Here is a 14,935-nt window from a genome sequence, read left to right on the forward strand (position 1 = left end):
GAGGGGTGTGACAATTAAATGCTGTGCAAAAGGAAGACATGTCATCCTGTTACCTAAAACATCTTGCCAGCCTGCCATGTATACCTGCTCAAGGAAGGCAGAGGGTTCTTTTACTCCAACTTATGCAGAAAATGTCCCGCATGAGTAATGATGGGCATCACTTCTTCTACTCTCCTCCAGCTGGTCAGTTTTCTGGCATCTCCTCTCCCGAAATGTACCGCCAGACACTACTGGCTGGCTGCCGCTGCGTAGAGCTGGATTGCTGGAAGGGCCGTCCCCCGGATGAGGAGCCGATCATCACTCATGGGTTCACCATGACAACTGAGATCCTCTTCAAGGCAAGGAAGGAGTTTTTTCCACATATGTTTTCCCTTGCTTGGTTTTAGACTGATCTCTGTTCAGGGAGGCTGGCTGACTGAGGGGACTGTCAAATGCATGGGCTAAGGGCAAAGATGTTTGAGAGAAAAAGCTTGATGGGAAGATGACAAGTGAATGAATTTGTAGATGGGAGGAGAGACTAGCAAATATGCAATAGGTTGGAGTTGGTGTATGTTTTTGGAGTGGGAGGACCAGAAGAGAGTTTGTTAGCTGGATGAAGAGGAATGAATGAGTGAAATACAGGCTGTCAGATAAGAGCAATGGAGAGGTGGTTGAGTAAGTATATCTGCATACACTAAGAGCTGTGTAGCAAGGTGGATGTATGGATAGAGAGTTGCGTGTGAACAGTGGATTTATAGATTCATGCCTGTCGGGAAAACAAAGACCAAGATGGCTTTTAGAAAACAAAAGATTAAAATGAGTTCATCTCCTAATTGATTTACAGCAGGTTTGTGTGTCTTGCAGCATCACATGGGGGCACTTTGGAGGAATATTTTAATTACTTCCTAATTACATGGCTGCATGGAGTGTGTTCACCCTCTAGGACACTGGACAGACAGCTTCCCTGAGGATTCAGCTCCCATGCTTCAGAAGCACGTCCAAAACCTGCTTCTCACTTGGAAATTTAGGGTATTTAACCACAGTTACAAACAGCTCGTAGGTTAAAAATCGATGCAGCACACTTATTTTTTCTGTGCTCCTTTACAGGAGCTGCCAGCAGGCAAAGGCACCTTCTTTTTTTTTAATTTTTTTTTTTTTTTTAGTTAATACTTATTCTACAACTTTCCTCCAGTTCTCACACTTCATTATTACTAAAATATTTATGTGTGGGGAAAAAACACCCCTGATCCTTAGTAATGATCATAGGTATTGTCATATTCAGTGTCAGTAATTTCCCAGATCCTGTAATACCGTTGCTGCTTTTTACACAGCAGTTCACTACAGACAGGAGAAATAATGACAGCTGTAGCTGCTGTAATTGCAGCAAGTTCTGCTAAAGCATGTGACTGTACCTGAAGGAAATTATAACCTCTTAACTCAGCATGTGTCCAGGTTTTAGTTTTATATAATAAGTAGATCTTTCTCTCCGCAACTCCCTCCCTTCTTTAACATTGCCTGTGGCCTTTTATTAGCTTTTTCTGCACCTTTTCCTCCCCTGAACCTTGAAGGTTTCTTTGATAGGCAGTCTGAGTGGTCCATGGAGGCGCAACTGTGACAGCTTCCCTCAATACTAAGATGCTTGCTGAACCAGGATTTTGGGGAGAAGTAGAGAGGGCTAGTTGATTGTTTTGGAGTTTTTGGTTTGGTTTGGGGGACAAGGGGGTTGCCCAGGTTGAAGTCATGGTGCTGAATTTGGCCTTAAGTGTTTAACCTGCTGTCCATGTGTCACAGTGCAGTATGCCATCATCTGTGTGTTATTAGTGCACAAATGGACAAGAATAAAATCTGGGAGGTAATTGCAAAGGTGCAAATGATACTTCTTTAACATACCAATTAGCAGCACCAGGAAAGAAATTAGTGGAAAGTTTGTGGCAGTTTAATAGGGGCTTGGGGAAAATACGATTATTTTTTCTTACATCATTAATGCTGAGAACGTTTCCATGGTATTTGCATTTGAAATGTCAGCACTGCTGGTTGCTGAACGTTCTAGTGTTCTCTGCTGCTAGACAGAAGGATTTTATAGTCAGGTGAAATGATAAAAAATTGGACAGATTCAGAGGTAAGTTTAAATAGGGTTCGAAGCAGTTTAATCTGGTGCTTTGTCTGTCTTTTTCTGCCAATTTGAAGTACATCTTAGTGGTTTGCTTCTCTGGCTAGATGCTTTCATATTCATTTATGTATTCCCTTAGCCATGTAAGAAAAAGAAAAATTCGCATTCTTACATCTTTGTCTTTATTTTTTGTGTGATCTATTGACTTTAGCTGTGTGAAAGAGAATCTCAGGGTTTCAGAGTTGGGACTTGTATTCTCTGGAGCTGGAAATCTGGACAGGTTTGGAAAAGAAGACATTTGTCACTTTCTTACTGGGAGAAGTTCAGTTACATTAGAGAGAACCCCTGACAATGAACAGTTTGGAGATCTGAAAATTGGGGGTCAGTTCAATGGGCAGACAGCTGCATGGCTCTGTTTTCAGTGAGCGCTTATCTTCTCTGTCTGACCATTCCCTTCCTTTAGGATGCCATTGAGGCCATTGCAGAAAGTGCTTTCAAAACATCTCTCTACCCTGTTATCCTGTCCTTTGAAAACCACGTGGACTCGTGAGTATCTGCTGCTTGGGACCAGATGTGGGGGAATTTTTTTCTCCATTGTCCAGAGCAGAAAGTCCACAGACAAGGCCTGCCTAGTTTTAAGTGGCTCCCTGGCTGAGCTTTAGGACTGTGAAATGAAACACTGGTGAAGACATTTGAAGCAATTGGGAGTGGGTCAGAGCTGAAAAGTGAAAGGTAAGCTACAGAGTGAGAGCCACCAAAACTGCCCATCCCCTTAGCTGGGGTTGACAGAGTATGGACAAAAGGGATTAGTCCTGGGGAAGTATTTCAGGATCCGTATAGTTATCTGAGAGAAGGTGAGATTGTTTGCTGGGTAGACTATGTGGATCTCAAGGTGGTTGCTCATGCTAAGCTGCAGATTTGGGCAACTGCTTTCCTACTCGCTCCTGTTTGATTTCTTTGTTTGTTAGACCGAAGCAGCAGGCAAAGATGGCTGAGTACTGCCGAACCATATTTGGAAATATGCTGCTGACAGAGCCGCTGGAAAAATACCCAGTAAGTGGAAGCTGAGGTGGGCATGTGAAGAACCTGAATTAGCGGAGAGATCATTGTGAAAAAAATGGTTACTTGTAGTCTTGGAGACTCCACAACAGATACAAAGATTGAGAGAGGGTGCAGCAGATGAGTAAGCCTGGTTTATGGTGGTGAACAACATGGAAAATGGAGGGAGGACTTCTCAATTGCAGAGGTTTTCCTAACCACTTGCCTGATTCTATTCTTACTTAACAGTTTGTGACTTCGGTGACTTTGGAAACTGAGCCCTAGGTGACCAAGTTATACCAATTGTATCAAGATGGGTCAGTATATTCTGGTACATGGTACCATTTTAAATGCGTCTGCCAGCACTCACTTGGAAGGAAACAGGAGCAAGGGTTTAGTGGCATTTTATGCTTTTTCACCAATGCTTCTAAATTCCTGTTTCCACACTGGAAATATTCCTGTGCAGGCATAGTCAAGGAGGTCAGCAACATGCCTAGCTTTGCACTCAGAAGAGCTGAATATGGCTCCCACTCATCCTGACCCTAGTCATCTGCTTACAAGCTGATGACACAGTGACCTCTTTAAGTGTTTCCCATGCATGTTGCTACTTGAGCTGCCTTTTAAATGCATGCTGATTTGCAAATAACAGGCAGCACCTGTGTTCTGTGGCGCATAAGAGGAGTATTAGAGTAAGGGACTGGAGAGCTGACAAAGCCAATTGCAGTGGAATTGTCCAAGTGTGCAATTCCTTTTGGATAAATAGCGGAGGGGGCTGAGACACCTAGCACAAGCATCTGTTTTTGAGCACTGAGATCAAAAGAGCTGAAAAGAAGCAGTGAGCAAATTGGTAGTTGCCTATGGTCCAGACCCATGTCCCTATGCAGGCAAAGGGGAGAAACAGAGTGTGTGTTCAGGGTATCAGTTAAATTAATTATTAATAGGCCTGTTGCTCTCTATGCTGGGAGTGCATGTCCAGAAACACAATCTGAGTCACACATCCTTGTCTTGGGCCACCTACTCTGATATCTTATTTCAAATCTGCCTCAGGCAGAGTGTTTAAATCCGGTCTGAATGCTGATCTAGGACTGAGGCTCTGGGCTAATGAGAGAAGCGGGTGGAATGTGAAAACCAGAGGTGTGTGGATGGCTCCAGGTAATACAGATGTTTTTTTAGCTGTGGTACAGGATGAGTGACTGGAAACAGCGTGGCATGTACAGGCAGCAGAACATGAAAGGAGTGATAGGTGCAAAATGCTGCTCTGAAACCAACTTCAGGAAGGTGAAGTTTTAGGAAAAATCTGCATAGATAGAGTAGGATGAGCTAGCAGATAGAGAAGTTAAAGTATACAATGGTTGAGAGAGATTTCCATGCACTAATAAGTAGCCAGAGGAATGGTATTGGGAAGGATAGGAGAGCCAAGTGTTTAAGTTCTGTCTTTGCGATGAAAATTCAGTATGAAATTTCTCTGTTGCAGTTGAAGCCAGGAGTTCCTCTACCAAGTCCTCAAGATCTCTTAGGGAAAATATTGATTAAGAACAAAAAGAACCAATCTATATCTGGAAAGAGACAGAATTCTTTGAAGAAAGGGAGAAACGTAGAACCAGAAATCACCGAGCAGCCAGCCCCTATGGATGGTGAAGATACAGGTATGTTTGAAGGGAAGATGAACTTGTACAGCAAGATGAGCAAGTCTGCCCCCCTGGAAATCTTCCAAATCAGCCCAATACTATCTTGAGGCAAGCTGATACCAGTCATTATTTCAGGCATCTCAAGAAGAAGCATAAGCTTGGAAGAGAAATTAAGCCTTCAGAATATTTTCAGAGGCTTCATTCCAACCAATAACAGACAACCAACTTAATTTCCTGCCCATCAACCCTTCTGCCTACTCTGAGGTTTATGGCTGCACGGGTTGGTAGTTCACTGACAGAACTGGCTGTTGGTTTTATGGAAGTGTGGATAATTTTTTTGCTATCTGTGACTCTGATAACCACCTTGAAGTTCTTGAAGGTTTATAAAACCTTCGGTCCCTACTCTCCTCCCCACCCCTTCAGTCTCAAGGCTGTCACCTCTTGGGCTCAGGGAATCTAAGATGGAACAGTCAGTTTTCAGTCCCTGTCACAATAGGAGCACATGAAGGGAAGAAAGACACCACAACAGAGAACCTGGAAATCAGACATTCGGTCCCACAAATGTGCGTGACCCTTGGGGAAAACAGCATTGTGGTTGTGAATTTTGGGGTAGGAGGGAGACCCCCGATAAGAATGACTGAGTCTCCTGAGTGTGCCAATGCAGAACTCGGTCTTTTTGTATTTGGATTTGGTTAATAAAGTGGTATGATGGCTCTTATTCCTCCACTTCTTATTCCTGTGTGGCTTCCTTGGGCAGTTTTTCAGAACTCTCCATTGCTAGTAGAGTTAGTATTGGAGGTCATGTGAGCAATCCACAATGTCTTGTCTCAGTGTGCTACTGATGTGGGCTGTGTGTGCTTAGTCTGGGCAGGCGATGTGACTGAAGAGGAACCAGAGGAAGAAGAGGAACAGCTGGGAAACCTGGATGAAGAGGAAATTAAAAAGATGCAGTCAGATGAGGTACTGTCACTGCTGTCTCTGTTCCTTTTCTGGTTTCTCTGGGGCCTCACCATCCTGAATTCAGATTAAATCCCAAATGGGAATGAGCTGTGCTATGACTGATCAGGGACCTTCCCTCCCCCATGCAACAAGACTTCTGCAGGAGAAACTGAATAATATAAATGATGTTGCAAGCATATAGGATATGGCAGGAGAGGCATTATTTCCGAGTCTGCCTTTGATATTCTGCATGATTTGGAGATAATTGTCTGCCTTCAGGGTGTTTGGAGAGGCTTAGCCTTAGTCCAGTAAAAGCTGTTACAGAAATATGAAGTGCAGCTGCTTAAGGGAGATGTAGCTGATCAGCATCCCCTTGAATAGAAAATCTGTTTCACATTTCCATCTTCCTAGTATCTGTCAGAGAGCAGGGCAGACAAAGTCCCAGGTTTGTCCTAGACTCCATGTTTTGAGAGGTTAAAGAGGTAAAGTATTCATCTTGATACCTCTTCGTACAATGTGTCTTGGTTTCAGTTTTTGTCTAGCTACCTGGAAGCCCAACCCCTGCCTACACAGTGCCTAGAAAATAATTGTAGGACTAAGAAGCCAAAGAAACTGATGTGCTCTGGTCAGAGCAGCCATTGGATTTCTTTGATTGTGAAGCCCAGGTGTGTTTTGTTTCATTGCTAGGAAAGGTCTCTTCATCTGTCTTCTCTTGGGTTTTGTTTTCTGCCTAGGGCACTGCCGGTTTGGAAGTGACAGCGTATGAGGAAATGTCCAGCCTAGTTAATTATGTCCAGCCCATCAAATTCGACTCCTTTGAAGTCTCTTCCCGTAAGTTAGACTCCAGCCCTTTCAGGGTCCTGAGTATTTCCATTTGACCAGGAAAGGCATGCTTTAGATGTCGGTGTTCTCCAGCTGACTTTGTCATTTGCTTTAACCTATTTTCTGTCATCTTCTCTATCACAAGATACATATTATCCACATGCACTTCCCTTCCATCCTTCTCCCTGTAGTAAGGAATTGGTAAGGAGAAGATAGGGATGCTTCAGATGTGGCTCTCAGTTGTACAAGTGAGAATGAAAGGAAATAGTCTAGAGGTAAATAATGTCTCTGTGGACTTGCTTTGCTGTTTCTGAGGGCAGGACTGAGCCCAGCCTTTCTTAATATTTGTGACTGACCTTCCTCTTCCATGGTGATTAGGACCCTTGCTGGTGACAGAGAAGAGTGCATCTGAAATCTTGAAAATGCACCTAGATTCTTAATATACAATAGGTTCCTCTAAACAGTTCCCAGAATAGGGTCTAGCTCTGAGTGAGCTGAATTCAATGATGAATTTAAAAAAAAAAAAGAGAGAGAGAAAGTAAGTAAGTAGGGGAATGAAGAAGGAGAAACTTGACAAAACAACGAACTTTTTGCAAAACTTTGCTTTGAATATTGGGATTCACTTGGAACTAAAACTCCAGGTAGAAGCTGTTCTCCAAATTAAATAGAATCCAGGAAGACATGGGCATAAATCCTTGTGATTTAAGCTCTGCATAAGCAATTATAAATGTACAGTTCAGAGACCCAGTGTGGAGCTGTATATGTTATAGTGCATAGCCTGGCACTAAAAGGTGAATTCTTTCGTATGCACACATGCCTTTGCAAGCCAATCCTGTCTGTAGTCCATGAAGGTCCTGTCCTATAGTGAACGACTGTTCTCTCCCTGGTAAACATAAATAACCTTTTGTGGAACATAGTTCTTCAGTCCCATCACAAGGGACCAGAGAAAGATAAATTGCCTTGATCAGAAAATAGTACCTGGTAGAAAGTGGGAATAGACAGACTGAGTGCTTCTTAGGTCCATTGCATGCTGTAGTTTCCACACCCAGGTTAATAAGAGATGGGGGGGCTGGGCACGCCTTTTGTCTAAATGCTTTCTTATCTCCTGTTTTTAGAGAAGAACCGGAGTTATGTCATCTCTTCCTTCACAGAGTTGAAGGCTTACGATCTGCTAACCAAGTTCCCTTTGCAGTTTGTAGAGTATCCTTTTGGCAACGTTTGGCCAGTATGGCTGGTTCTATTACCAATGGAGTGTGAGACCATACGACATTGCATCAGTATGTCAAACTCTGACAAAAGATGCAGTCTCGCGAGTACTATTCTGAAGCTTGGGTAAGGCTGAGGCAGATATGACTGGCTCCTGGTTTCAGGACCTGATTAACTATTAGTCAGAGGCATAATAGGTGAATAAACAGTGTAGGTACCAGAGACATGAGAGCTTCTAGGGTGGTTTGGAGGCTGTTGAGAGATTCTTGACAGGATGCATCCTACTCTAGCAAAGCCATGATAGCCAGATGCTTGCTCTTAAGCAGAAAGTGATGTGGGAAAGAAGCCTGTCATTGAACCTCTCCTCTCATTTGGAAGGTTCTGAGCATTTGGTGGCAAAACTTTAACAACTCTTGTAATTTGAACATGTGAGCTAGCCCCAGGGTACACAGGCAGCAGAAGTGCTCCAGACCTGTTTCCAATAGAGTAACTGTAGATATAACAAGCGACAGATGAGCCGGATTTATCCCAAAGGCACCCGGATGGACTCTTCTAATTACATGCCCCAGATGTTCTGGAACGTCGGCTGTCAGATGGTGGCTCTGAACTTCCAGACCATGGGTGAGTGTCACATTGTCCTCCAGCTTTTCAGCGGGTGAGGCTGTGTGCTCATTTTCACTGTCATTTCTTCCTTTGCTGCTATTTCCTAATACTGCTGTTGCTCTGAATGTGTTTGTGTGCCTTCTCCCACACTGTGTTCTTCCTCTCTGACTCAGTCTCCCGCAGACCAAAAGAACTTTTCTAGACCCAGCACAAACCTGGCATGCAGTGCCAGCGATGCCTATCCTAAACAGTTGTGCATACACACACATGGACTTGCTGTCATCCAGTATCCAGGTACCACCTCTGGCTGTTTTGTAATGTTATGTCAGGCTGCATAATGTGCGCAGTTATATCAGAAGACTGTCTTTCCCCTAAGCTGCCTGCTCTGTTGAGAGGCAGCAGGCATAGTTCCATCTAGCTATGGCATTGTCCTTCTGTGCTGTTATTTCCAGTATACTGACCTGAGCAGGTAAGAAGGGCCTTTCGTTGCTGCACAACCAGGAGAAGGAGACAAAAAAAATCTTCCAGATGAAGCTATTCTCTCCTCCTCTTCCTCCCTCACTCTCTTATATATACACAGTGTAGGAGACTAGCTATAGGATGAGAGGAGGAAAAAAGAAACTTAGAGAGGGTGTGAGAGAGATTGGTGAGGAAGAGGATATCATACTAAAAATGGGTGTAGAAACCAGAAGACAGTGTTAGCAAGGGAAGAAGTAGCAGAGGAGAAGATGGACTGAGAAAAAGCCCAGAGTGAAAGGGGAAGGAGTGGAAGGGCTCAGGCAAATGCTTACTTCACACCTGAAACAGCAGGTGCCTCTTAGACTAGGTTTTAATCAAGTTCCACCCGTGGATTATGGTGCAATCATGAGCAACCACTTACCTTTTGCAAAACAGCTGCTGTAATATTTTTCCCTGATGGGTTCTGGGAGGCTTAATTAGTTTATGAAGAGGCTTTGTGAGTTTTTGGCTAGGAGAGTCTGTAGAAGTACAGCTTCTTTCAGCTCACTTATACCACGCAACCCGCCAGATGAGGTTCCACAAAAATTTGTCTCACTGTGTTCCTCTGTTCATGTTGCTCAGATGTCCCCATGCAGCAGAACATGGCTCTGTTTGAGTTCAATGGCCAGTGTGGCTATCTGCTCAAGCATGAATTCCTGCGGCGTCCAGACAAGCAGTATGACCCCTTCTCTGTGGACCGCATTGATGTGGTGGTGGCAAGTACCCTGTCTGTTACGGCAAGTACAAACCATGGTGTTCTTCCTCTCCTGACAGCCACATGCTGACACCACGCATATAACTAGCATCTATGTCCCCTCTATTTACTACCCAGTAGGGTTCTTAACAGCAAATGAACCCAGAGAATCCTGTGGGAGAGTGTTACCATGGCAACTCCCAGTTCTTTCACTATTTTATATTAATCATATGAAAATGGAAAATTAGCATCTGCCACACAGAAGAATCCGAGGCTGTGATGATGGGGAGGGAAGAGGATGGAGGAGGTGCTAAAGCGAGAACCATGGGGGAAGAAAAGGTGGAAGAATAGCATATTGTGGTATGGATTGGAAGCTGCAGCAGAAGAGGTGTTTTGGGACTGGAGAGGGACTTGGTGGGGGGGGAGGTATGTTTAAGGTTCTTCTATGTTATTATTTTCAGCAGTTGCTAATTATGTTTCTTTTTGTTCATAGATCCTTTCTGGTCAGTTCCTCTCGGACCGCAGTGTGAAGACATATGTGGAAGTAGAGCTGTTTGGGTTGCCAAGGGACACAAAACGCAAGTACAGAACCAAACTGACCTCCACCGCCAATTCCATTAACCCTGTATGGAAAGAAGAGGCTTTTGTTTTTGAAAAGGTAGTAGCATCTGATGGTAATTTAGACAGAAAATTCTTAAAGATCCTGTGGGTCAAAAGCACTGCTTTTTGGATGGTCAGTGGCAACAGAAGGGACTGCTTTCTGGAGGTCTGAAAGGCATGGTTTAGACACACCAGGAGTTGTATGTTGCGCTCTCAGATAATTTATATCCAAAACAATTCTCCCTGAAAATTTCCATTTACAGCTAAGATGTCATGGGGAATGTTTCTGGAAATAACAGACATCCAAAGTCTCCCCTTTGTGATGCACTTTAGACTGAATGCACTAATCAGCTTCAAAAACTTCAAGCATGAGGAAGCAGAAAAGAATTAAACCTATGTGGTTATGTGATAAGATGAGAAACAGACATAGAGGACAAATAATGGGACCAATGGGAGGTTTTGAGGTGTGCCAGATCGTGGGAAGCTGCCACATCTATCTACAAGAATTTAGTGGTCGCTACTAATGCAACTATTAGGTTAGGGAAAGTAAAGCCAAAGGTGATAGTAAGGTTTGGGTTTTCTGTAATAAGTTACGAGGGCAAAATACATGTTACATGTTCATCTCTGTCAAGCGCGCTGTGAAACAGCAAATACTTTTAGCCTACTAGTAATATGGTACATACATTTTACCATTTCAGAAAACCCTTTTGAGGCTACAGTTTTTTACAGCAGAAAAAATGGTGGGGGGAGGGAGGGAACAGCCCTTATGAAAAAGCTACCGTGTTTGCTAAATTATATAATCTTTCCAAATTAATTTCCTTCTCTGGCAAATTGCATCATGGAAGTCATGGTTTGGAGAGATAGTTGCCCCATTCTTTCTTGAGGTAAACTGGCCTCCTATGGTCCTGTGCAGTCAGTCCTCTGAGAAAGCTGTATTTCTGGAGTTTTTGTAACTTCAATTATGTTTGTGACAAACTATAGCCTTAGATTACAAGATATGGAAACAAGCAGTGACTTCCTTGGAGAGATGACATTGTTTTGTTGGAAGTAGGAGAGAATAAAGCTTTACTTAGTGAAGCCAATTCAAGCTGTTAGAAGTTAGAGATCAGAACACAGGTGCATTTCTCTGTTTTTTTCCATAGATCATGATGCCTGAGTTGGCATCTCTCAAAATTGTGGCTTGGGAGGAAGGAGGGAAGTTCATTGGTCATCGTGTCATTCCTGTTATTGCTGTGCATTCAGGTAAATTTTGTGGAAATTCCTTCAGCTTTTGTACCCTTCAGACCTACCCATTGGAAACTGGTGGAGAAGATAGGAGCATCTGCATATTTTGCTACTTAATCTCTGGTGTAGGATACACTTGTAGGCAGTGGAGTATTCAAACTCACCCTGTTAGAGCCATGGACAAGAGGGGAGAGAGACTGGGTCACTTTATCTCTTCTGCTTTCTTTTTTCAGGCTATCACCATGTTTGTCTCCGCAGTGAAAGTAACATGCCGCTCACTATGCCCTCTCTATTTGTGTACCTGGAAATAAAGGACTATGTTCCTGATGCTTGGGCAGGTAGTATGCGTCAGAATGTGCGGGGTGGAATGAGTTGCACAGGGATGATGGGAGAGAATTTTGTCTTCCGTGTTTGAAGGGGGGTTCTTGCTGATACTGGGATACAGTGATCTTCCTTTATAAAGCAGATGGTCAAAAGGTGGGAGACAGAGATGAATGAGGAAAGAAACCCCATTGTAGGTATTAATGGCAAAACCTTTTAACAATCATGAAGAAAGCCATGAAGAACTTAGAAGCATCAGCCACAAAAATTCTTGTCAACACTTCCTTTGGTTTTGACTGCAGGCATCTCATGTTTACTTCTCCCCTTTGCTATGTTCATACAAATGAACTTTATTCATGGGGGAAGTGCTGTGAAACTGAAACATGGATTCATAAAACAGTCCAGATTTATACAGTATTGGACTGGGGTTGGAGCACAGAGTTGTGCAGCTTAGTAAAGTCTTAGCCTGGCTTTGGATCTGGGAGCAGTATACTCTTTTCAGCTTCATATAACTGTCCCTAGATGTCAGTTGTGAGCTGTCACCTCAGAATGGGACTGAGGTAAAAAGACAGTCCCCTCTTTTTATGCTATCAAGGAGAAACTTGTTAGAAGTAGAGAATACAAAATATCCCTTCTCCACAATTTCCTATCTTAGGCCAAAAAGGAAACCAGAAGACAAGGAAAACCAAAATACAATGAGTTATTTGATAATCCAGACTTCCTCTTTTTTCTAGACCTGACTATTGCTCTCTCCAACCCAATTAAGTTCTTCAGTCTCCAAGACAAGAAATCAGTGAAGCTAAAAGATGGCTCTGTGAAGGTGAGTTCCGAGTTCTGTCATATTCTCTCAAATGTGCTGCATGGATTCCACCTGAAATAATAGAGAGGATTGTCAAGAGGCTTTCCCACTATCCTGGAACAAGGCTGTCCAAGAATGGGTTTATCTATTTACTATTTCTAGACAGAGGCCTGCCTTCAGAGGTGGAAAATATCAGAGACCAACAGCTGTGGAAGAAGCTTCTGAGGGTATTTCATACATTGCTGAAGCTCCTTCTACCAGTGAGTAGGTTAACACCATTGCCACTGAAGAGGGAAACTTAGCAATGTGATACACTTGAAAGCCAGACAAATTTCTTAAGAGTTCAATAATGGAGTAAGCATATGCCAGCTCTCTGGGTGTCTTTGATAGGACTTTTGATCACTAATCTTTTAGTCTCCAATTCCATTTCCTGTGCTTTGATTTACTTCTGATCTTTGTTTTAGAGGCCTGAAACACAGAGAAACTTCCCATCTGCTGAAACTAACGGGATACCAGATTCCACTGGGAAATGCAACACTTCTTTTTCAAATGGACCTGCAGGTAAAGCTGTGGATTGGGGATGAGCTAAAAAGAGACATGAAAGCCTGTACACTCAGAAGGCTGGAAAGGGGCAGTGCAAGAAGGATATCCTAGTAATAGGATCAGGACCTCTTGGGCCAAGTCACTGTCTTAAATTCTGGCTCTTGTCAATAATGATGAAAGTTGTAGGTATCCCCAGTTCCTGTGCCTGGTGTGGGCATGTATACTGATTTTACTCCACAATAAAAAAAAGTAATCTCGAGTATCTACTGAGAATACCAAGAAATGAGCTGAAGGCCCAACTGGCATGAACATCATCTTTGACCTCCAAGGCAGGGTTAATGCATATTAGGGTAGTATTGCTGTTTCCTATGCTGAGGACTCTGACAGAGGACTTCAGTTTTGCATGTTCAGCGCTAAGTTATCTGTGAGGGTTATGTTAAGAGGGAACCAAGGAAGTAGTAGTCTGTGTTGGAAAATACTTTAGGTCTTGTCAGAAATGTACACGTTCAGACAAGCATGATAGCTCTACTGCCTCTGCTTTCTTGCTCTCCTCCTTGCAGTTATCCAGAGATCCTTCATTAGGTCTGGATCTATAACTGTTCTTCTACCATCATCCATACCACACTTCCAGGCTTCCCATGACATATGCTGTAGTATAGCTTCCAACCTGAGGTAACTGAAATCAGTTTCCCTTGAGAAATAAATACTGGACTCCAAGCACTTACACTCATCTTTCACCACCTTCTTCTCTGCTCTGTTATCTGAGCTTCTTCTGTATTATTCTCCATAGTATCAGTGATTAAAAGATCAGCTGTCCTAGTTAAAGACAGGTTTTAAAATTTTTTGAACTGGCTGAATTGCCAGACAAGTGTCCAAAGATTTGCTCTACTTCTGTAGCCATCCTACAGGAGAAAGTTCTGAAGAACCACCTTGTATGTATGGCAGAGATGTAGCCTTTCACCTTAAGTGTGAAATTGCAGGTTGGACTTGGATTTTGAACAAAGACATAACCTTTCTGGACATTTTTGAGAGGTTTTAAAATCTGGCTTGATTCTACTCTGTAATGCCTCACTGCTCCTCACATCTGTTACTCTTTTCAGGGGTCTCTTTCTGTAAATCACTGCTGACTACTTTTGACTTTTTAAGTATGTTCAGATCCCCCTGAAAGGACCCAGAGGGCTATGTGAAACTGCACTCGCACTAGAGTCCTGTTGTATAATATTTGGGGGGAGGGGCTTTAAAGACTGTATTTTATTAATCAGCTCAGCTGAACCCCAAATTCTTTGTAAGATCTATTACAACTTCAGAGTGAATAGATCCTACATCTGGCATTCTGCAAGAGTGGGAATGGAACAGTCCTGTGTTTTGACCATTAAATTAAATGAGGACCAGTTAACATAACAGGGGCAAAAACTGTTTAATTCTGACCGGTCACATGAATTGAGAAAAAATTATGGATTTACTTGAACAGAAATCAAGAGACAAAGTCAGCATTTATTACTGGGTTCAAAGAAGCTTTGGCAGAGAAAGGTCTCACTAACAGTTTGTTTACTGCTTTCATGCTGGCTCCTTCTTGGTCTTGCAGAACAAAATAATCAACAAACATTAAAGATTTAGTATTGGTGAAAGTTCTAGAAGGAGCCTCCCTCAAACATGCTTTAAACCTAATTGATAGATTAATTTCAAGTCAGGTAGGAGCATGCCCCCCATTGTTCATTTAGATTACTTCATTCTATTCTGTTTTTTATAAATTGACAGTTAATCACCATTTCTTCCTTATTAACTGGTTACAGTGTCCTTTCAAATATCTTAGTATCAAAATAGTCTGTTTTCTCAAGTTTCAGGCCAGAAAATCCTAATCACCTAATCTAAAAAAGTGAATGTATGCCAAATCATCACTAGCTTAATATCCAATTAATACAAAGCAAATG

General features: G+C 42.7%; 1 protein-coding gene across 1 annotated transcript in view; it reads left to right on the forward strand.

Annotated features, from left to right (window-relative positions):
• Positions 1 to 14,935, forward strand: part of PLCB2 (phospholipase C beta 2) — a 50,424-nt gene that overhangs the window by 23,721 nt on the left and 11,768 nt on the right. Inside the window, exons 11-24 of the mRNA XM_067295818.1 lie at positions 181 to 338; positions 2,553 to 2,635; positions 3,058 to 3,142; positions 4,602 to 4,773; positions 5,618 to 5,715; positions 6,429 to 6,525; positions 7,632 to 7,716; positions 8,219 to 8,343; positions 9,406 to 9,560; positions 10,011 to 10,175; positions 11,260 to 11,359; positions 11,575 to 11,679; positions 12,397 to 12,482; positions 12,926 to 13,022. Of these exons, the coding sequence (XP_067151919.1) occupies positions 181 to 338; positions 2,553 to 2,635; positions 3,058 to 3,142; positions 4,602 to 4,773; positions 5,618 to 5,715; positions 6,429 to 6,525; positions 7,632 to 7,716; positions 8,219 to 8,343; positions 9,406 to 9,560; positions 10,011 to 10,175; positions 11,260 to 11,359; positions 11,575 to 11,679; positions 12,397 to 12,482; positions 12,926 to 13,022 (1,611 nt within the window). The remainder of the gene's footprint in view (positions 1 to 180; positions 339 to 2,552; positions 2,636 to 3,057; positions 3,143 to 4,601; positions 4,774 to 5,617; positions 5,716 to 6,428; positions 6,526 to 7,631; positions 7,717 to 8,218; positions 8,344 to 9,405; positions 9,561 to 10,010; positions 10,176 to 11,259; positions 11,360 to 11,574; positions 11,680 to 12,396; positions 12,483 to 12,925; positions 13,023 to 14,935) is intronic.

Source organism: Apteryx mantelli, chromosome 4, assembly GCF_036417845.1.
Source record: "Apteryx mantelli isolate bAptMan1 chromosome 4, bAptMan1.hap1, whole genome shotgun sequence".
NCBI classification, from domain to species: Eukaryota; Metazoa; Chordata; class Aves; order Apterygiformes; family Apterygidae; genus Apteryx; species Apteryx mantelli.